The sequence below is a fragment of the Saimiri boliviensis genome, chromosome 3 (genome assembly GCF_048565385.1).
Source record: "Saimiri boliviensis isolate mSaiBol1 chromosome 3, mSaiBol1.pri, whole genome shotgun sequence".
In the NCBI taxonomy this organism is placed as follows: domain Eukaryota; kingdom Metazoa; phylum Chordata; class Mammalia; order Primates; family Cebidae; genus Saimiri; species Saimiri boliviensis.
Window position 1 is genome coordinate 686873 of NC_133451.1, and position 22964 is coordinate 709836.

Sequence of the window (22964 nt, forward strand, 5' to 3'; positions counted from 1 at the left end):
CCTATTGCGAACTGCGAACTCCAAGGATCTGGGTCGCGCGCTCTTTATGAGAATATAATGCCTGGTGAAATGAGGTGGAACAGTTTCATCCCAAAACCTTCCCCATACCCTCCCACACACGGAAGAATGGCCCTCCATGAAACGGTCCCAGGTGCCAAAAAGGTTGGGGACCTTTTTGGGGCCACCCGATCTTTTCTCCAGCTTCTGTGAGGTGCCCTGGAGCCCCTGAAGACTCCTGGCTGAAGCCTCTGCCTGAGCCGTCTTCAGGGGGCCAGAAGCAAACCCCAGCGCCTCCCACTGCTCGCTGAGGACGGCGCAGGTGCACGCTGGATCCACAAGGCACAGAACCATCCTGGCCCCATAAAGCCCCTCCTTTGGCTGGGGCAGGTGCCCTCAGGGGACAATGGGTTTTCCCTTCACTGGATTTTAAAATAAACTAGACTCCTCAGCAACTCCTGCTTCCAGAATCAAAAATAAGTGTCTCTGGGGCCCAAGGTTGGGGGTGAGGGAGACATACCAGCAGCTGCCACTGGAGGCGGGGCGGGGTAGGCCACCAACAGAGAAAACACACTTGGGCACACACACTGCCCAGGGAAGACCCTCTGAAGCCAATGGAGCCTGCCTTTGCTCAGGGTCCTTTCCGGGGCTTAGTGGGGGCGGAGGTCCCACCTGGCTCAGGACACCACCCACCGGGGCCTCTGCAGCTGTCCTGTCAGGTGTCAGTGTAGAAGCCGATACTCCCCCGGCTCAGGCTCCGCTGCTATCTTTAGCGATGTGCTCAGACTCCAGTGGCCTGGGACACCTCTGCAGGGGGCTCCACAGCCCTTCTCACATTCCTGGTGGCCTCGGGGTGGGAGGGGGCTCCCAACCATGTTTTCCCCTTGGGTGTGGTTCTCTCCACTCTTGCAGCCCAGCAGTGCCCCTTGGAGTCACACCCAGACCTCACTGGACTGGGAGAAGGGGATGCCACGGCCCTTGCTCCCAGCCCCAGGTTCCCAAACCTGCTCAGACATTTGCCCCTTGCAGGCTGCCCCAGCTCTCTCCTGGGTAGGTTATGCCTCCCAGGGTCCTCAACCTCAGGCGTCTGAGCTGCATGAGGCCGCTGGCCCTGTCCCCTCAGGGGACACCGACTGTGAATGCGTCCCTCAGGAGGTAGGACCTCCACTCAGGACTGCAAGTGGCACCTGTCTTCTTAGCTTTGCAGACACGGTGGCGCCCCAGGGCCCCTACCTGGCTGCTGTGGCTGCACACACTGCCACCCCTGCCCCTGCAACCCAAAGGGGCAGCTGCCCTGAGTCCTACTGCCTGCTGCCTCCCGCCCAGATGCAGGCCTGGGGGCTCCGAGACCTTGTTACCTGCTCAGCCTGCAGGCCTCCTCCTTGATTCTGCTTGGCCTGCCGACCCTCCTCCCACCCCTTGGACCGGGACATCTGGATTCCAACCCTGAGGTGGCCTCTGACGTCTGGTACCACCAAGAGACGCCAGGCCAGGTCCCTCCCCCAGACTGTGCCCCCGAGGCCATGTTATAGGGGGAAGAGCAGACTCAGGGTCCTGGCGGCCCCATCCTGGCCCATCTGAGCAGCCTGGCCATCTCCAAGTTCCCAGAAATGTCAGCACCCATGGGCCACGCAAGGAGCTCCCTCCCAGCCACGAGGTCAGAAGAGGTGGTCCCAGGGCCAGGGCTATGGACTGACTTTTCTGCCACCGAGGCAGGGAGAGGCGTGGACACCCCGACACACAGTGTGCTTGACATAGGCTTGGTGACCAGCTGCAGTCACCCACAGCAGCTTTGTGCAAATCTAGAAAAGATGCCCCTTCCTCTGGCTCCTACAGTTCCAGGGTGCCCAGGCTGCCGGCCGAGAGCATGTGCAGGTGGCCCTGGTGACACCCAGAATCCTTGGGAGAGCAAAGCCTCCCCAGACGCAAGGGAATGTGGGGTGGGAAGTAGTCCTGGCCAGAGGTGCCTGGGGGGAGCTGGGAGCCTTGTGGGGTGGGGCAGGGCAAGGGTATGATCCACTGCTGGGCTGCCAAAGCTCACTCTGCAGTTGTCCAGTCCCCTGGGGTGGCCCCAAGCCTGTCCTTGTAGGGAGTGGCAGCCAGAGTCCGAGCTGCCCTGGGGGACCAAGCAGGAGCTTAAGATGGGCAAGACCCAACACTCCAGGCAGACGCATTGAAGCAGGCAGAACCAGGCATGGTAAGCAGTCCGCCATGCAGGCCTGGGGCAGGCATGTGTAAGTGTGAGCTGTGCCGTATGTGTGTGCGTGTGCACAGACAAGAGCCTGGGCGTGCCTGTGCATGTGTGTGTGCATGTGTGTGTGAGTGTGTGTGACTATACAGGTGTGGGCATGTGCTATGTGTGTATATGTGCATGTGTGAGTGTGTGCACTCACACACATGCACATATACGCATATACACTCATGCTTATGTGCACTCCACACACTCACATATGCATGAGTGTATATGTGCAATGTGTATATGTGCATATGTGAGCGTGTGTATGTGCGTGTGATCATGCAGTGTGAGTCAGGCGTGGGTATGCTGTGTATGCATGTGTGTATGCACAAGCGTGTGTATGTGCGTGGGTGATCATGCAGTGTGTAGTTCAGATGTGGGCGTGTGTTTTGTGTTCATATGTGCATGTGTGTGACCATGCAGGTGTGGCTGTGTGCTGTGTGTGCATATGTGAAGGTGTGTATGAGCGTGTGTGTGTGTGTGTGTGTGTGTGTGTGTGTGAGACCGTGCAGGTATGGGCATGTTTTGTGTGGTAGGAGGTACATGCTTCTGCCCTGGTGAGAGTCAGAGGCAGGATGAGGGGGTTCCCGGCCTTCACGAAATCCCGGTACCCAGAACACGCCCACCCAGAGTCCACTTGCCCCTCAAGCCTTCAGAGGCTGAGCTGCTGCTGCTGGACCAGGAACCCTGACCCCTGTGCTCCGTGGGCATCTGGGAGCCACTGTCCCTCCGCGACTCCCTGTGCTGAAGCTAGACACCTGCAGTCACTGCCTCCCCACCCCCACCCAGCTGCCCAGGCTTGAGGCCGGTGTGCTCCTCAGTGTGGCCCCCTCCAGCCCCAGGGCTGAGGTCCACCCTTCATCTGAGTTAAGTCTCTCAAAACTCCGGGTGCCCTGGAGGGTTTCCTCACCGTGGTGCTCCCTTCGCAGGCCAGCAGGAAGACCAAGAAGAAGGAAGGGGGGGCCCTCCGGGCCCAAAGGGCATCATCCAACGTCTTCTCCAACTTCGAGCAGACTCAGATCCAGGAGTTCAAGGAGGTGAGACTTTCCTGCCTCACTGGGAGCCCCTGTCCTCACTCAGAGTGCTGAGGAGCCGGGAGCAGTGGGCAGGGGCAGAGCCCAGCTGGGCCAGCAGCACAGCAGCCCCGGCCTCGGTTCCCAGGCGTTCACACTCATGGATCAGAACCGAGACGGCTTCATTGATAAGGAGGACCTGAAGGACACCTATGCCTCCCTGGGTAGGTACCCAGGCAGAACACCTCAGCCCTTGGAGGTGAACACAGAACATCCTCCAGCCCCAGATGCCCTGGCCCCTCCTCCTCAAGTGGATCCAGGGCCCTGAGGCTGCGAGGGGATGGCCCTGGCCTCCCTTGGTTCCATCAGAGCTGGCAGGGAGCATCCCAGGGTGAGACAGGGTGGGTGGTATAGCCCACACCTGGAAACTTGGAGTGGACTTTGGGCAACTCCAGGGAGGGGTTGGTGCCAGTGGGATGCCACAGGCAGCCAGGCAGCTTGCCCCCAAGCTGGACCACAGAGCTGACAGAGGGTGTGCAGAAACTGCCAGCTGAACCACAGAGCTGACAAAGAGTGTGGGGACTCTGCTGGGCCAGATCACAGAGCTGGGGGTGGGGAGGGCCTGGAGACCCTGCCCAGCCAGACCCAGAGCTGGGGCGGGGGGAGTGGAAACCATGCCCAGCCTCCGCAGCGCAGCCCAAGTACGGTGGGGACCCTGCCCTCCCCAGCCTCAGTTCTCCCTGTGGGATGTTCTGCTCCGAGCAGCTGCCTCTGGCCAGAGGCAGTAGGGCATGGGGCTTCAGTCCTGCCCTGGGAGCTGGGGAGTGATTTCTCCTTGGGGTGGGAGGGTTGAAAGTGCCTCACTTTCCTCCCGACCCTGCTTTCACCAAAGTAAGGAGAACAGCAGCTCCCAGCACCTTCCTGAGCTCTGTGTCACCTCCTTCTTCAGCACTTAGTCCTGGGGCTCAGGGTTTGGGGCAAAGTGAACACAGTCAGACGCAGCCCCTGCCCCACACGCCGGAGCCAACTCCTCCTTCCTGCTCCCTCCCCACCCCTCCCATCTACCAACCTGGTCTGGTGCTGGAGTCACCTGCTGGGGGGACAGCAAATGCAGCAACAGGCCCTGCCCCGTGACTCCCCGAGTCTGTGACAGGCAAGACTAACGTAAAGGACGACGAGCTGGACGCCATGCTCAAAGAGGCCTCGGGGCCCATCAACTTCACCATGTTTCTCAACCTGTTCGGGGAAAAGCTGAATGGTGAGCACCGCTGGGGCGCGCCCTGCCCTCCTAGCTAATTCCTGACACTTAGAGATCCAGACGTTTCACATAAAAATCCTTTTCCGGCTGGTTGCGGTGGCTCATGTCTGTAATTCCAGCACTTTGGGAGGCCAAGGTGGATGAATCACCTGAGGTCAGCAGTCTGAGACCATCCTGGCCAACAGGGTGAAACCCCATCTCTACTAAAAATAAAAAACAAAAAAAAATTAGCCGGGCATGGTGGTGCGTGCCTGTAATCCCAGCTACTTGGGAGGCTGAGGCAGGAGAACCACTTGAAGGAGGCGGAGGTTGCAGTGAGCTGAGATCTCACTCCAATCCAGTGAGCTGGACTGCACTCCAGCCCAGGCCATAGTGTGAGACTCCGTCTCACAAAAAATAAATAAAAATCTCTCTTTTCCAATCTCTGGAGAAGCCCTAGGGCCTGGTGCTCTGGAAGCCAACAGCTGTGGGGCCCCATCAGCCGCATCAGAGCCGTGCACTCAGGTCCGCAGGCCCCACTCCTGCCCCACACGCCGTCTGACCCACCGTTGGGCACCTCGGTCGCCACTCACCCCCAGCTCCAGGCTTGGGCTGACCCTGGGCACTGTGAAAGTCATTACACCCCAGGGCAGAAGTGCCCAACAAGCCCCCCAGGGGTCAGGATTGGAGAAGGCCTTCAGGCAGAGAGCACCTTGTGGCAGAGGCTGGGAGGCCCGGGAGAAGGGGTCCGGCCTCCTGCCATCTGCCCTTGGCAGCTGCAGCAAGACTGTGACTCGGAAGCCCAGGGCTGAAGGCACATTTGTGGCAGGTACCGACGCAGAGGAGACCATTCTAAACGCCTTCAAGATGCTGGACCCGGATGGGAAAGGGAAAATCAACAAGGAGTAGTGAGTGTCCGGCTCGGGTAGGGCAGCCCGGCCTCTGGGGGTCCCCACCCTGCCCCAAAAGACACAGTCAGCCACCAGACAACAAGCCCACCTCTCCACCTCTGACCAACTTCAGGGTCATCAGGAGCAACCCAGGATCCCAGCTGAGTGTGGGGGGGGGGCAACCTTGCCCACTGCAGCAACCAGCTGCCAGTGCCTGGGGGCACTTCCACTCAGGCCACTCCGCCATCTCAGCTCCTGCCAGGTGCTGAGAATGTGCCAGACACTTGCATGTAACTTCCCTCAGGCTCTGTCCCCATCAGTGGCCCCCCAGCTGCCCCTGCCCAGCAGTGATCACCCCTGAATGTTGTTGGGAAGGGACCTGCCCAGTGTGGGGGAAGGGCGGGAGTGTGGTGAGCAGGTGCAGCCTGCGGGCAGGGTGGGAGTGCTGGGAGTGCGGTGAGCAGGTGCAGTGTGGGGGAAGGGTGGGAGTGCGGTGAGCAGGTGCAGCGTGGGGGAAGGACGGGAGTGCGGTGAGCAGGTGCAGGTGAGGTAAGGACGGGAGTGCGGTGAGCAGGTGCAGTGTGGGGGAAGGGTGGGAGTGCGGTGAGCAGGTGCAGCGTGGGGGAAGGACGGGAGTGCGGTGAGCAGGTGCAGGTGAGGTAAGGACGGGAGTGCGGTGAGCAGGTGCAGTGTGGGGGAAGGGTGGGAGTGCGGTGAGCAGGTGCAGTGTGGGGGAAGGGCGGAAGTGCGGTGAGCAGGTGCAGTGTGGGGGAAGGGTGGGAGTGCGGTGAGCAGGTCAGTGTGGGGGAAGGGCGGAAGTGCGGTGAGCAGGTGCAGTGTGGGGGAAGGGTGGGAGTGCGGTGAGCAGGTCAGTGTGGGGGAAGGGCGGGAGTGCGGTGAGCAGGTGCAGGTGAGGTAAGGACGGGAGTGCGGTGAGCAGGTGCAGGTGAGGTAAGGACGGGAGTGCGGTGAGCAGGTGCAGGTGAGGTAAGGACGGGAGTGCGGTGAGCAGGTGCAGTGTGGGGGAAGGGCGGAAGTGCGGTGAGCAGGTGCAGTGTGGGGGAAGGGTGGGAGTGCGGTGAGCAGGTCAGTGTGGGGGAAGGGTGGGAGTGCGGTGAGCAGGTGCAGGTGAGGTAAGGATGGGAGTGTGATGAGCAGGTGCACTGTGGGGGCCCCTAGAGCACCTGAGCCCTACCGAGGAGGCTCCTGCGCCTCCACATCAGGCCGCACTGATCCCCTGACCCCCTTTCCTGGTCCTCAGCATCAAGCGTCTACTGATGTCCCAGGCTGACAAGATGACGGCGGATGAGGTCTGGCGCCCCGCTCCCCTGCTCGCACAGGCCTCTGCCAAGCCCAGGAGGGGAGGGCAGGGCTCCCGGGGTCAGCTGGGTGGGGGGTCGCGGGGCCGGAGCGGCTGCAGTCCGGCGGTGGGACCCAGGACAGCAGACAGGCGGGGGAGGGGCTCCCGAAGTGCCTGTTTGAGGCCGGGGTCAGCGGCCGGAGCGTCCGTCCTGGCCTGAGGGGCGGGGCTCACATCTAAGCCCTCCCGCAGCCACCCCCACCCCCACCCCCGACCCTCGACCCCCGCTTCCAGCCCCAGCGCCACCTGCCAGAACCCCCGTCCCGGCCACATCCCACACGGTCCTCCCCGACGCTGCTGAAGGGCCCAAGCCCGACGCCTGGACCCAGGCTGGGGCCGCAGCCGCCGCCGCCCCCGGCACCGCCCAGCCCCCTGTTCCACCTCCCCCGGCGCAGAAACCACACCGGCCGCTGGGGGTTCGCGCCTGTAATTCGTCCGCAGGAAGCCCCCCGCCCCCGCACCGGCCTGAGCGCCGCCCGCATCCCCGCGGCAGGTGGACCAGATGTTCCAGTTCGCCTCCATCGACGCCGCGGGCAACCTGGACTACAAGGCGCTGAGCTACGTGATCACCCACGGGGAGGAGAAGGAGGAGTGAGGCGCGGCCCCCTAATAAACCTGGACGCTGGGCCCTGCTTGCGAGTCCGAGTCCACTCGCGGGGGTCACTGGGGGGGCAGGGCAGGGGCTGGGGGCTTCTGGACCCTCTAGCGAGGCCACATCCCGTGCGCTCCGGAGTTGCCGCCCTGCGCCCAGGACCCCACACCGTCCCGCGCCCTCTCCGTCCATCCCGGGCCTGAGTCTGCGCTGCTCACGGCCGCCCTGCCCGGTCCGGGTCCACACAGCGTCCTCTGTGGTCCGCGTCCACACACGGGGCCTGCCTGGTCCTCGTCCACACAGCAGTCGCCCTCTCTCTCAGACACGCATCAGCCTCGGGGGCCCTCCCACGCGTCCCGTGTGCACCCAGCTTTCTGGCGGGGCCGGCGCAGCCCGCAGCCCGTGGCTACCAAGCCTGCCTCCCCTTCACGCGCCCGGGCTCTGGGGCTCTGGGAGGACGAGGCAGGGTCCAGGGAAGCTTCTTGCAGCTTCCAAGCTGGGAGTGCCACGCTGGGGCCTCAAGCGGTGGCTTCTGGGGGGCACGCTCGGTCCTCAGCGCCTGGGCAGGCGTTCTGGGTGGCAGGGCACCCGCCGGACTCGGCCTGCAGGCGCCGGTATGGGGTGTGGAAGAAGAGCACCACAATGCAGCTGAAGAGGGTGCAGAGGCCGGCCATCAGCAGCAGGGACACTGGGGATACATGGCACAGCTGTCCCCACAGCCATGCCCCGGGGCCACAGATGGCCAGAACCCAATGCTGGCCCATGGTGACCCCACCACCCCTGACCAAAGACTGACCCCAGAGAGCCCACCCCCAGCCCCTGACAGCCCCCAGAGGTGTTTGCAGAGCCAGGTCCTGAGAGCTGGGAGCTCTGAGGTCACCAGCAAAGGGTCTGAGACATGAGTGTGCCAGCCCCACCTCTGATCTCTGCCACACCTGTCCTGGCTCACCTGTCCTGTTCCCCAGGACTCCCAATGTGGGACTCACCTGTCCTGTTCCCCCGGGACTCCCAGTGTGGGGCTCACCTGTCCTGTTCCCCCTGGACTCCCCGTGTGGGACTCACTTGTCCTGTTCCCCCTGGACTCCCCGTGTGGGACTCACCTGTCCTGTTCCCCCGGGACTGCCCGCCTGGGGCTCACCTGTCCTGTTCCCCCGGGACTCCCCGCGTGGAGCTCACCTGTCCTGTTCCCCGAGGACTCCCGGTGTGGGGCTCACCTGTCCAGTCAAGTGGATCCTCCCCATGCACACAGGTGGAGAAGGACGGCTCCGAGCGTCGCACAGTCAGTGCCGTCATCACCATCATGATGAGCATGCCCTCAGCCTGCCTGGACACACAAGGCCCTCAGCCCCCACGAAGGCTGCACTGCCCACCCCCTCAGCCCTCCACTGCACTGCCCACCCCCTCAGCCCCCCCACTGCACTGCCCACCTCCTCAACCCCCCACTACACTGCCCACCCCTCAGCCCCCTCCACTGCACTGCCCACCCTCTCAGCCCCCCACTGCACTGCCCAACCCTCAGCACCCTCCACAGCACTGCCCACCACTCAGCCTCCCACTGCACTGCCCACCCCCTCAGCCCACCACTGCACTGCCCACCCCCTCAATACCCCACTGCACTGCCCACCCCTCAGCCCCCTCCACTGCACTGCCCACCCCCTCAGCCCTCCACTGCACTGCCCACCCCCTCAGCCCCCTCTCACTGCACTGCCCACCCCCTCTTCCCCCCTCCACTGCACTGCCCACACCCTCAGCCCCCCACTGCACTGCCCACACCCTCAGCCCCCCTCACTGCACTGCCCACCCCCTCTTCCCCCCTCCACTGCACTGCCCACCCCCTCAGCCCCCCACTGCACTGCCCACACCCTCAGCCCCCTCTCACTGCACTGCCCATCCCCTCTTCCCCCCTCCACTGCACTGCCCACCTCCTCAGCCCCCCACTGCACTGCCCACCCCCTCAGCCCTCTCCCACTGCACTGCCCACCCCATCTTCCCCCTCCACTGCACTGCCCACCCTCTCAGCCCCCCTCCCACTGCACTGCCCACCCACTCAACCCCCCAGTGCACTGCCCACCCCCTCAGCTCCCTCCACTGCACTGCCCACCCCCTCAGCCCCCCTCCCACTGCACTGCCCACCCCCTCAGCCCCCTCCCACTGTACTGCCCACCTCCTCAGCCCCCTCCCACTGTACTGCCCACCTCCTCAGCCCCCCACCACACTGCCCACCCCCTCAGCCTCCCTCCCACTGCACTGCCCACCCCCTCAACCCCCCACTGCACTGCCCACCTCCTCAGCCCCCTACTGCACTGCCCACCCCCTCAGCCCCCTCCCACTGCACTGCCACCCCCTCAGCCCCCCTCCCACTTCACTGCCCACCCCTCTTCGCCCCTCCACTGCACTGCCCACCCCCTCAGTCCCCCCACTGCACTGCCCACCCCCTCAGCCCCCCACTGCACTGCCCACCCCCTCAGCCCCCTCCACTGCACTGCCCACCCACTCAGCCCCCCTCCACTGCACTGCCCACCCCCTCAGCCCCCCTCCACTGAACTGACCACCCCCTCAGCCCCCCTCCACTGCACTGCCCACCCCCTCAGCCCCCCTCCACTGCACTGCCCACCCCCTCAGCCCTTCTCTACTGCACGGCCCACCCCCTCATCCCCCCCACTGCACTGCTTGCCCCCTCAGCCCCCCACTGCTGCACTGCCCACCCCTCGGAGCCAGGTACTACTTTAGGAAGGGTTGACATCAGGACTGTCCCTTGTGCCACCACCCTCCAGAAGGCAGCACGCAGCTCAGTCAGCAGAGGCCCATCAGCTGGCCCAGCCCGCACACAGCAGGTGCTCAGAACCTTCTACCAGAGCAGGCACGATCCCACCTCCCTGAAAAGGGGCCTGGGCCACATGGTGCCACCCCAGGGGGGTAGGGGTGAAGCAAAGGGAGTGTCTCAGGGGTACAGCAGGGGCAGATGGACACTCACCCCAGCACAAAGACCAGGCCCGCGGCAGCCCCCTCGCCCACGGGGAAGGAGCACTCCACCGCCAGCTCTGTGGCCACGGGGGCCACCGAGAAGCCAAAGAGCCCGAGCAGCGAGCAGGTGGTGGCCAGGGTGAGGGTCTGTCCCTGCAGCCGGGACACCTGGGGACAGCGGAATGGCCGGCAGACAGGTGGGGTGGGGGAGTGGCCATCAGAACTGGACCTGGCTTCTCAGGGTGCAGGGCAGGAGAATCCATCCCACCCATGGGCCAGCCCGGCTGGCCAAGGCCAGGCCTGAGAGAGTCCAGACCTCTGTTCCAGCCAAGCTGACAACCGCCTGCTCCCAGCCTCACCACCCACCCACCTCCCTCAGGGTGGTCTTGGCTTGAGGAGCCCCTCACCAGGGCAAAGGCCACGCAGGCCAGAGAGGTCAGGCACAGGCTGATCTTGGTGGCCTCGGTGAAGTGCTTGGTCCGGTCCACGTAGAGGCCAAGAGCCAGTGCGCCCAGGATCCCGAACACGATGAAGAGAGCTCCACAGAGCCCGGAAAAGCCCTGGAGGAGGTGGGGAAGGGCCGGCCCTGAGAGGCCGCGTTATCTTCAGGGCACACCGTCAGGGTAGGGGGCTCAGGGTGAGGCCATGCGCTGTCCCCAAGGCCCAGGCCCGGCCACAGAGGCTCCAGCCACACCGCTGGCTGCCTGCCGGGGTGGGGGTTCCTGCCCTGTGTCCCCGCCCCACCCCAGAGCAAAGCAATGGCTGAAGGGAGGCGTCTGTCACCGCAGAGGTTCCCTGGGGTGCCTGTGGCCAAGGTGGAAGCGTGCCCCCAATCCTACAGCAGGCACTGATGCCAGAGGGCAGAGGGCAGCCGGAGATGTGTGAGCAGAGCAAGGCCCTCCTGCTGCATGTCTGGATGCCAGAAGGTGGCCCTGCCCTGCACACCCCAGGGGGGACTTGTGGGGAAGGGGCACTGGGAGCCCCGGGGCCCCCACCTTCCCATCCACAGAACACTGTCAGCTGAAGCTGTGCCCACCACCTTTGGACACAGCGTCCCACACGGCATCTTGAGAGGCCCACAGCACAGGAGGGTGTTCATGTGGCCCCACCAGGGTCGGACACAAAGCACCCCAGAGGCTGCAGTGACTCTGCGGCCACACAGGGCGGGCGACAAAGGCAGAGCCCCTGTGGTGGGGCAGGGCTCACGCTGGAGTAGCCACTCGCACAGAGGATCTGCTCCAGGAGGGCTGAGAAGCTGGAGAAGATCCCGATGCCTCCCCCAAAACACACAGCCAGGATGACATAGGCCTTGTTCCTCACGAGCTGCGAGGAAAGAGCCTCTCAGCCCCAGAGCCTGGGGGCCCTTCCCAACTCCACCCCTCCTCGGCCTTCTGCCCCTGCCCCCAAATCCACCCCACCCAGGGATCCCGAAGCACTGACCAGTTTGAGCCCGTCCAGGAACTTCTCCGAGGTGGAGCTGGCGGCCCCAGCAGAGGGCGGGGTGGGGGGCACGCTCTCCCAGAGGCAGGTGGTGGATAGCAGGCAGGCGACGCCAGCAGGAATGGCATAGACACCAAGCTGGGGAGGGTGTGCGTGTGCATAGTGACCACACAGACTGGCACCCGCACACCGCAGCCCCGCCTGCCACAGGTGGCACCCTCCCGGCCAATGTTAGCTTGGCACCCCCAAGCTCCAGACACATCTCACTGCTGGGTACACAGTCCCCTGACAGGCCTGAACACACAGACACAGGTGGGTGCAGAGGCACACATGTGCACACACATGAACACGTGCGCACACTCAATACATATGCACAAGCACAGACATACCACACACACCCAATGCACATGCATGAACACACACAGGCACACACTACGCCTGTGCACAGACACAGACACAGTACATACAGACACACTACACATGTGCACAGACACATGCACACACCACACACTCAACACACACAGGCACACACTACACATGTGCACAGACACACAGACACAATGCACAGACACACAATACACATGTGCACACACAGACACATGCACACACCACACACTCAACACACACAGGCACACACTATGTGTGTGCACAGACACACAGACACATGCACACACCACACACAACACACACAGGCACACACTGCGCATGTGCACAGACACACAGACACATGCACACACACCACACACAATACACACAGGCACACAATACACATGTGCACACACAGACACATGCACACACCACACAACACACACAGGCACACACTACACATGTGCACAAACACAGACACATGTGCACACACACACAACACAGGCACACACATGTGCACACACATGCACACACACCACACACAATACACACAGACGCAATACACATGTGCATACACAGACACATGCACACACCACACAACACACACAGGCACACACTATGCATGTGTAGACATGTGCACACACACCACACAACACACACAGGCACACTATGCATGTGCACAGACACATGCACACCACACACAATGCACACAGACACACAATACACGTGCACACACAGCAGATGCACACACCACACACTCAACACACACAAGCACATACTATGCATGTGTACAGACACAGACACATGTGCACATACACCACACAACACACACAGGCACATACTACATATGTGCACAGACACAAATGCACACATACCACACACTCAGCACACACAGACACACCACACACGGGCACAAGAACAGAGACACACCGCTCACAACACATACACCCAATACACACAGGCACACACAGAAATATCACACACTGGCTAGGCGCAGCGGCTCATGCCTGTAATCCCAGCACTTTGCAAGGCCAAGGTGGGCAGATCACAAGGTCAGGAGTTTGAGAGCAACCTGGCCAACATGGTGAAACCCCATCTCTACTAAAAGTACAAAAATATAATTAGCTGAGTGTGGTGGCATTCACCTGCAATCCCAGCTACTCTCGAGGATGATGCAGGAGAACTGCTTAAACCCAGGAGGCAGAGGTTGCATGGAGCCGAGATCCAGCCACTGCACTCCAGCCTGGGTGGCAGAGCAAGACTCCTCAGAAAAATAAATCACACAGGCACAGGGACAGACACACTTGGGCACAGGACCACACAGACGTGCATGCACACACGCCACACACGCCACGCAAGGGCACCTCCTGACCCTCACCATTAGTGGAATGTCCTCGCCCTTCTTGACCAGTGCGGGGGACAGCACGTTGGCCACAAGGATGCCCAGGGGGTTCGCTGGGTGGGCAGAGGCACAGGGAAACACATCAGCTGTGTGTGGCCGGCCTCACTGCCAGCCCACAGGCAGAACCTTCCAGGCCCAAGCTCTGCACCCTGGCCAGAGAGCCCGGGGAGCCAAGGATCTGCGCTTGGAGCCAGAAGGGGCCCGGGGTAAACACAGGCAGGTGGCCTCCCTCCCTGGGAACTCACACATGGTGGCCAGCATGTTGGCCGTAGCTCGCTGGTGCTCTGGGAACCACAAGGCAGCCAGCTTGGCTGGAGAGAAAATGACCAGGGTCTGGGCAAGGGCGCAGAGGCTCTGGCCGCCCATGAGGAAGGCAAACGGGTTTCGGGTCCCAGCCGCCACACAGGGCACGATGCGTAGCACACTCCCTGCAAAGTTCAGCCACGCGCCCAGGATGGTCTACGGGGACGGGATCAGGGACGGGATCAGGGACGCGGTCAGGGATGGGTCAGGAACGGGGTCAGGGACGGGGCTAGGGAGGGGTCAGGAACTCTGCCACCAGCCAAGTGTCCACCCCACCCTCCCTGTACCTGGACCCGCCACCGCAGCCACCCCGACGGCTCTGCCGGGCTCCCCAGCTGCTGGGACCGGCAGGCCCTGGTCTGGGGAGGAGGCGTCGACTCTCATACCCAAATGCAGGGGCCCCTGCCCTGTCCCAGAGCAGGCCGTGGTGTGGGGTCCGACTCACCGCCCCGCGGAGCCCGACAGAGTCCAGGACCCAGATGGCCGCCACACCAAACGGGATGGACACCACGAGGTAGACCAACGACAGCCAGTTGATCTGCTCCATGGACAGGCCGAAGTGCTCAGCAACGACGTCAGCCACAGGCGCGAAGCTGAGCCACAGCTGTGGGGCCAGGCGGGGCCGGCTCAGGGCCCGCAACCCGGGGCCTACACGCCCGAGAGGCACTGTCCCAGCCAGCCTGTGTGGGCCGAGGGGACACGGCCCAGCATGGACACAGGCCCTTCCTGCCCGGAAGGGCACCACCGTCTCCCCCAAGGGAGGGCCCCCAGCAGCAGGGTCAGAGAGCACATCCTCACCCAGGACCAGCCTGAGGGGCAGACACTGAGCCTACAGGACCACGAGCCCCACCCAGACCAGACCTGGGGCTCGAAGGCAGGGTCACCCCTAGAACCTCTGGATTTCAGGCCGGCCCCACCCAAGGCCAGCCCGACCTCCCCTCCCACAAGGCCCGGGTGTTTGAGCAGGATGCTGCCAGAGCAGGCCCCACTTCCCAGCCACAGGGATTATCAAGTGCCAGGACTCTTCACCCCACAGACATCCGGCACGAAGCACAGGTGCACGCTGGGACAGGGGCCAGGCCTCCTGCAGGAGGTGAGACCGGCTCATCCCTGTGGGAGGCCAAAGTGGAGTGGGCCACGGGACTCACTACAGGAGGAGGAGGCTGTTCCCTGAGTCTGCCCTGGGGCCCAGCAGCCAGACCCAGGCTCCGCCCGGAGAAGGTCTGACTCAGCCACAGATGCCACAGGGAGCTTGGGCAACAGTCACTGTGTCTTCCTTTTTTCTCAGGACAAGCTCGCCAGGCCCAGCTGCTGCCTGCCTGGCCCGGCCCCAGGGAGAGAAAGACAGCCCTCCACTGACAAAGCCCACGCTGCGGAGCCTAGCTGCCTCTCCAGACTCAGCTCTGTCCCGGTTCCTTGGCCCACAGCTGCCTCCCTGAGCAGAGATGCATCTGATGCACGCAGGGCAGCGTGGGAGGACTCCCTTCCTCCCCTCCCAGCCGTGGCCCCATCCTCGCTCCCCCCGGTGGGTCCCTTTGAGTCTTGTCCAGAGCACTGGGCGGCTGCCTTCTGTGGGGTGGGGGTGTTAACCTGGGCTCTGCGCCAACGGCCCCTTATGCTGCCCACTGGAACCCGGGAGCCCCGGTCACCGGCTGCACATGAGTAACCTTCAGCCTCAAGGGCACTTGGCTGGGGTGAACGTGGTTCACTGTGGCGACCCACACAGAGACCATGACAACGGTGTCAGTGTGAGGTTTCTGTGTGTTCCATGACTGCTTGTACATACTAATAAAATGGTGAAGAACTGCAGTAGGATGCCTGACTGTCCCCCCTCGACATCCCCACCCGGGACACGCCTCTGGACACCCTCCCAAGACACCCCCACCCAGGACACGCCCACCCAGGACACCCCCACCTGGGACACCCCCACCCAGGACACGCCCCTGGACACCCCCCCCAGGACACCCACACTCAGGACACCCTGTGACTCTCAGACCTATGGAAGCTGCGCTGTGCCCCCAGACGCCCCACCGCAGCCAGGTATGGCTTCCCCAGTGCTGGACACAGAGGCCGGGAAGCCCAGCCGCGGCCGTGAGTTACAGCTGGTGCAGGTGTCTGTGGGCAGCAGCAGCCCCCAGGCCCATGTGGCAGAGGCCCGGCCTGCCTCAGCCAGGGGCTGGCTCTTCATACCCAGCCAGCAAAGGAAGAGGGGAGGGCCCCAGGCCCCCTGCAGGAGCCCCGACCCAGGCCTAAGAGCAGCTCCTGCTCTCCACGCTGAGCGTCCCGCCCCCCCCCCCGCCCCCCGGCGCCTCCCTGAGTTGCGGGGCTGCTGCCAACTCCAGGTGTTAATTGCACGATGGGCAGGTGCTGCCCGACCAGTTCCGAGGTTCCCGGGGAGGGCGGAGGGGCGCACACGGGGCGGGGAGAGGGCGGGTGCAGCCCCGGACGCCGGCCCAGGCCGGGAACCGCCGTCGTCCGAGTCCGGGAGGGTCGGCAGTTCCAAACCCGCCTCTGCTCCGGCCCGCGGCCACGGGCGGGGAGGGTGGACGGAGGCGCCTCTCCGTGACCGGCCGGGGACGAGGGACCCCGGGCCTCCGGCTGGAGCCCCTGAAGACCGGGGAAGGTCAGATCTCCTGGGTCCAGCCACCAGCGGGACAGACGGACAGACAGCCCCCCACCCCCTCCCCCCCCCGCTCCGCGGGCTGCGGCCGCAGGAGAGCGAACCCCGCTGGTCCGCGGGGACCGAGGGTCGGGCCCGCCCCTACCGTGGCGTTGGAGCAGCTGAGCAGGCCCACGGCCGCCAGGAACACCCAGCGGCGCGCGTAGGTGCGGGGGCCCCGCTGCGCCCCCGGCTCGGCCCCAGGCGGCTCCGCCATCGTCGCGGCTCCGCGGGTCCCGCCGCGCGCCCGGGCTTAAGGAGCTTCCCGCGTGGGCCGGGACCGCCCGCGTGGGGGTGGAGCCGGGCGGGGCCACGGGGCCAGTTCTGACCCGAGGACAAGGAAGAGGCTCCCGCCCCGTCCAGGGTCAAGGGGCCCACAAGCGGGGGCAGAGGTGAAGTTGGAGCCGCCTCCCAGCCACAGAAACAGAATGTCCCTCCGGAAGGGGGCCCGGTCACAGCCCGTGTGGTCCTCACGGTGGGCGCAGCAAAGGGGGTGTTGAAGTCACTGCCCAGCAGAAGGTCTGCGTTTCCTGACTGGGGCTGTGGACCCCAAATGCCTGAGGTTCCAGCAAGCCACAGGCCGCCGAGCCAGCCTGGGAGAGGAGGCTGGGTGCTTTCCACAGAGCCTCAAATCACACCAGCCCCTCAGTGCCCCTGTGGGAGGCAGAGGTGGGGGTAGGAGGGGCGAGGTGCGCTGCCCAAGCAGGAGGGGAGGCCGGGAAGGCCTGTGGGCCCCACCCTGGGGTGGGAAGCCCCCCACGTAAGTGACCTGCATTTTACAGCGGAGGACACAGCTGTCAGAGGAGTCGGCAGAGCTTTCTGTTTGTTTAGGATGGAGAGGCCTATACCTGAGGAGGGAGTTTAGGCTCAGTCTTGGCTGCGAGAACCTGCTGAGCCCACAACTGTGCCTGGCCCACCCTGGGGGAACTCAAGGGGCTCCAGCTCTGTTGCTGAGGCCAGTGTAGGGGTGCGGTGGAGGCTGGCCTGGCCAGAGGTACAAGCAGGATTCCCCAAGCAAGGAAGCCCTCTTGACCCTCAAGCAGCCCTGTTTTCTGACATTTGCAATATTAATCCTGACTTTTTCTTAAACATTCACCTACTTTGCCAGGTCCTGTCCATGGTCCACACCCGAGTCTGAACAGGCTGATCGTGAGGCCCCTGCTTTTACTGTGGGGTCTTCTGCAGGGATTGTGTGTGTGTCTCAGATAGAGCTGTCCACTTTTGAATTTTTCTTTTTTTTTTTTTGTAGAATGCCGTCCAGTAAAGAAGAGAAAATGGGGCTCACCCAGGGGTGTACTGAGATGGGTGGGCCCCAAGCGACTTCCACTCTCTGAGACGTGTGATGGGACCTGTGTCCTCAATCTTTATCTCCTCTGCCTTCCCCCCATCTATCCTCGCATTCATTTTCATCCCCCATCCCCCACAGTTCCTTCTGCCCTCCTCACCTCTTGCTCACCCTGCCCTGATGACCGGCCGCTCACAACCTTCCTCCACAGCCCATTGCCAGTGTTGGCCTGGGGACTTCTGCATCTCCCCAGCCCCACCTGGCAGAGGCGGAGTTGCAATGCAAGCTTCCCTGCTGAGGGACCTTGCTTTTGTGGAACACTGCCTCTGACAGGTGGTGCCTGAGCCTGTCACCATGAAATGGAGAAGCCACGGTAGCTACCTCCATCATCAAGTCTCTGTTGAGGATGCTTTTTTTTTTTTTTTTTTTTTAAGATGTGTTTCACCATGATGTCCAGGCTGATCTTGAATTCTTGACCTCAGGTGATCCACCCACCTCAGCCTCCCAAAGTGCTAGAATTACAGGTATGAGCAACCTCACCTGGCCGAGGACTCATTGTTGAAGGAGCTTCTCCTCCCTACATGTCAGAGCTCTTGGGTTGAGTAGGTGAGCTCAGCAAGGCTGCAAAATGCAAGATCAGGCGGGGTGCGGTGGCTCAAGCCTGTAATCCCAGCACTTTGGGAGGCCGAGGCGGGTGGATCACAAGGTCAAGAGATCGAGACCATCCTGGTCAACATGGTGAAACCCTGTCTCTACTAAAAATACAAAAATTAGCTGGGCGTGGTGGCGCGTGCCTGTAGTCCCAGCTACTCGGGAGGCTGAGGTAGGAGAATTGCTTGAACCCAGGAGGCGGAGGTTGCGGTAAGCCGAGATCTCGCCATTGCACTCCAGCCTGGGTAACAAGGCAAAACTCCGTCTCAAAAAAAAAAAAAAAAATCACATAGTATCAGCCCATTCATTTGGAAACAGTGACTTTTTCCACTCTCACATCTAATGAAACAGTTTTGTTTAAATTCTCCACAAGCGCGGTGGCTCAAGCCTGTAATCCCAGCACTTTGGGAGGCCGAGGCGGGTGGATCACGAGGTCGAGAGATCGAGACCATCCTGGACAACATGGTGAAACCCCGTCTCTACTAAAAATACAAAAAAAAAATTAGCTGGGCATGGTGGCTCGTGCCTGTAATCCCAGCTACTCAGGAGGCTGAGGCAGGAGAATTGCCTGAACCCAGGAGGCGGAGGTTGCGGTGAGCCGAGATCGCGCCATTGCACTCCAGCCTGGGTAACAAGGGCGAAACTCCGTCTCAAAAAAAAAAAAAAAAAAAAATTCTCCACAAGCACCTTCAGGACACTCATCTAAGCTGCCTGAGTTTTCCATCTGGGTCCGGCACCATCCTGGGATCCTCACTCTGAGCCCAGAATTGCCTGTGAGCCTTGAGATGGTGACCTCCACACAAAGGCACCCCACATCTTGCTTTTCAAAAGGATCTTCGGCCGAGTTTGGAGGCTCATGCCTGTAATCCCAGCCAGCACTTTGGGAGGCTGAGTTGGGCTGATAATCTGAGGTTGGGAGTTCAAGACCAGCCTGGCCAACATGGTGAAACCCATGTTATCTCTTCAAAAATACAATATTAAAAAAAAAAAAAAAATTAGCCAGGCAGTGTGGCACATACCTGTAGGCCCAGCTACTCAGGAGGCTGAGGCAAGAGAATTGCCTGAACTCGGGAGGCGGAGGTTGCAGTGAGCCAAGATCGCGCCATTGCACTCCAGGCTGGGCGATGGAAAGAGCCTCAGACTCAAAACAAAAAAAGAGAAATAAAGGAAAGGATTGGCCAGATGCGGTGGCTCACACCTGTAATCCTAGCACTTTGAGAGGCCAAGGTAGGTGGATCACTTGAGGTCAGGAGTTCAAGACCAGCCTGGCCATCGTGGTGAAACCCCATCTTAAAAATAAAATAAAATAAATAGGCCAGGCGGTGGTGGCTCAAGCCTGTAATCCAAGCACTTTGGAGGCCAAGGTGGGCAGATCACCTGAGGTCGGGAGTTCAAGACCAGCCTGAGCAACATGGTGAAACCCCATCTTTTTAAAAATAAATATATAGGCCGGGCGCGGTGGCTCAAGCCTGTAATCCCAGCACTTTGGGAGGCCGAGGCGGGTGGATCACGAGGTCGAGAGATCGAGACCAACCTGGTCAACATGGTGAAACCCTGTCTCTACTAAAAATACAAAAAATTAGCTGGGCATGGTGGCGCGTGCCTGTAATCCCAGCTACTCAGGAGGCTGAGGCAGGAGAATTGCCTGAACCCAGGAGGCGGAGGTTGCGGTGAGCCGAGATCACGCCATTGCACTCCAGCCTGGGTAACAAGAGTGAGACTCCGTCTCAAAAATAAATAAATAAATAAATAAATATAAAAATAAAAATAAAAAAAGAAAAGGATCTTTAAGAGCTTATTTAAATAACACTTAACATACACAGTTATGGCTAAATTTGCATTTCAATGTTGTTGTCTCTCTTCTTTCAACCCCGTGTAGACTTCTTTCAGCCTCCCAGACTGGCATTCAGTAATTTCGGGCTAATGTGTCTTCTCTAAACAATATCTTGTTCAAAATCAAACAATTGCTCTGCCCAGACTGGAGGATCAGCCAGGCTGACTTTTTGGAGGCCTTCAGGGAGGGAATTTCACCTGCTGTGCTCAGACGGCCTGGCCTCTCCAGCCTCTCCTCTGCTTGGTTTATCTGCTCCTCCCAGAGAACCCCGAAGCCCAGGGTGAAGGACCGCCCAGCACAGCTTCAGGGTGAAAACAGAGCCAGTGGGCCGTGTGGCCTCTCAGCTAGACCTCCTCCACAAGAAGAGAGCCTGCCAGACAGGTTCCGCGGTGGGGTGCAGCTTCCCGCAGGGAGCCTCCTGGACCTGCCCGGTTCCCGGTGTACCCGCCTCGTCTCCACGCGCCTGCGTGCCATCACTCCCACCTGTCTCGGTGCCTCCCCAGGGCCCGACCAGAAGGCCCACTTGGGCCGTGCACACCCAGACCTGGAGACACAGGCTGTCCCAAGGCAACGCTGTGACCGCATCCTCCAGCATGTGGACGGTCCATGCCTTCACAGGGGTGCGCACTGGAAAATGAGCCTGCTGATTGACTTACACAGGGAGGGCTCTGGCCACCGCCAGACCACTGCCATTTCAGTCAGCCCACCAGAGAGGAGCCCTCCGTGTCCTCCTCCGCTCCTCCACTCCTCCCAGTCCAGCATGCGGCGTCTGTGAGCCCTGAGGTCCGGGCACCTTGAATCGGAGCCCAGGGCCCCACCCCCCGCCTCTCCTCCACAGAGGGTTTGGTGTAAGTGGTTGAAGGAGCTGGCGTTCTCCTGTGTGTAAATGAAAGTTAAAATTCTAAGCACCTAACCCATGGATGTACCCTCCCTTTGGCAGAGGATATTCCAGATAATCCAGAAAAACTAGTTCAGGCCATGAAGTGGGAATCAGATCAGCCTCACCACTTCACCGCAGAGATCTGATAAGAAGCATTTACTGCCGGGCGTGGTGGCTCACACCTGTAATCCAAACACTTTGGAGGCCAAGGTGGGTGGATCACCTGAGGTCGGGAGTTCAAGACCAGCATGACCAACATGGTGAAACTCCGTCTTAAAAAAAAAAAAAAAGAAGAAGCATTTACCATCTATTCTTGCTGAAGCTTGTTCCCTAGAGGCTTCGTCTGCGTGAGAAAACCTTGGTCTCCACAACCTCTCATCTTAACCCAGGCATTCCTTTCTATTTGATTCTAGGTCTTTTTTTTTTTTTTTTGGGACGGAGTTTCGATCTTGTTACCCAGGCTAGAGTGCAATGGCGCGATCTCGGCTCACCGCAACCTCCGCCTCCTGGGTTCAGGCAATTCTCCTGCCTCAGCCTCCTGAGTAGCTGGGATTACAGGCACGCGCCACCATGCCCAGCTAGTTTTTTGTATTTTTTTTAGTAGAGACGGGGTTTCACCATGTTGACCAGGATGGTCTCGATCTCTCGACCTCGTGATCCACCCGCCTCGGCCTCCCAAAGTGCTGGGATTACAGGCTTGAGCCACCAAGCCTGGCTGATCCTAGGTCTTTAGATAATAACTCTTTCAGCCAGGCGCGGTGGCTCACGCCTATAATCTCAGCACTATGGGAGGCCGAGGCGGGTGGATCACGAGGTCGAGAGATCGAGACCATCCTGGTCAACATGGTGAAACCCCGTCTCTACTAAAAATACAAAACATTAGCTGGGCATGGTGGCACATGCCTGTAATCCCAGCTACTCAGGAGACTGAGGCAGGAGAATTGCCTGAACCCAGGAGGCGGAGGTTGCGGTGAGCCAAGATCGCGCCATTGCACTCCAGCCTGGGTAACAAGAGCGAAACTCCGTCTCAAAAAAAAAAAAAAAAAAAAAGAAAAAGAAAAAAAAAAACAAAACACAAAAATTAGCTGGGCATGGTGGTGCGTGCCTGTAGTCCCAGCTATTTGGGAGGCTGAGGCAGGAGAATTGCCTGAACCCAGGAGGCGGAGGTTGCAGTGAACTGAGATTGCGCCATTGCACTCCAGCCTGGGTAACAAGAGCTAAACTCCATCTCAGGAAAAAAAAAATAATAACAATAACTCTTTCAACGAATGGCCAGTCAGAAAATCTTCAGATCCGCCTATGACCTGAAGCCGTCCACCTCCTCAGGCTGTTTTGCCTTATCAGACTGGACCAATGTGCATGCTACATGTATTCACTGAGTTCATGTCTCTCTAACATGCATAAAACCAAGCAGGGGGCCGGGCACAGTGGCTCACGCCTGTAATCCCAGCACTCTGGGAGGCTGAGGCGGGTGGATCACAAGGTCAGGTGTTCACAACCAGCCTGGCCAAGAGACAAGCCTGGCCAATACAATGAAACCCCATCTCTACTAAAAATACAAAAATTAGCTGAGCATGGTGGTGAGCGCCTGTAATCCTAGCTTCTCGGGTGGCTGAGGCAGGGAGGGCAGAGGTTGCAGTGAGACGAGATCTCACCATTGCATTCCACCCTGGGCGACAGAACAAGACTCTGTCTCGAAAAAGTAATAATAATAATAATAATAATTATTATTATTTTTTTTTTTTGAGACGGAGTTTCGCTCTTGTTACCCAGGCTGGAGTGCAATGGCGCGATCTCGGCTCACCACAACCTCCGCCTCCTGGGTTCAGGCAATTCTCCTGCCTCAGCCTCCTGA

At 60.8% G+C, this 22964-nt stretch overlaps 2 protein-coding genes across 9 annotated transcripts; one reads left to right on the plus strand and one right to left on the minus strand.

The window, feature by feature from the left end:
* Positions 1–772: 772 nt before the first annotated feature.
* Positions 773–7360, plus strand: MYL5 (myosin light chain 5). The gene is made up of 8 exons (XM_074395739.1): positions 773–850; positions 1027–1152; positions 3106–3270; positions 3395–3470; positions 4400–4504; positions 5313–5391; positions 6635–6683; positions 7227–7360. Exons 1-8 carry the CDS (start codon positions 773–775, stop codon positions 7326–7328), a joined length of 780 nt encoding a protein of 259 aa, XP_074251840.1. The 3' UTR covers positions 7329–7360.
* SLC49A3 (solute carrier family 49 member 3) lies at positions 7081–21087 on the minus strand. 8 transcript variants are annotated; one of them, XM_074395749.1, is made up of 11 exons: positions 17560–20873; positions 16566–17307; positions 14246–14404; positions 13743–13956; positions 13474–13550; positions 11730–11867; positions 11496–11612; positions 10697–10849; positions 10300–10457; positions 8540–8649; positions 7084–7973 (listed from the first exon to the last, which is right to left on the minus strand). In XM_074395749.1, the coding sequence occupies exons 2-11, from the start codon at positions 16674–16676 to the stop codon at positions 7732–7734; spliced, it is 1479 nt and encodes a 492-aa protein (XP_074251850.1). In that variant the 5' UTR covers positions 16677–17307; positions 17560–20873; the 3' UTR covers positions 7084–7731. The 8 variants fall into 8 exon arrangements, with proteins under 8 accessions (XP_039324351.2, XP_039324352.2, XP_074251850.1 ...); XM_074395748.1 differs by having other exon boundaries at positions 17556–20873; XM_039468414.2 differs by having other exon boundaries at positions 16566–20873.
* Positions 21088–22964: the final 1877 nt, after the last annotated feature.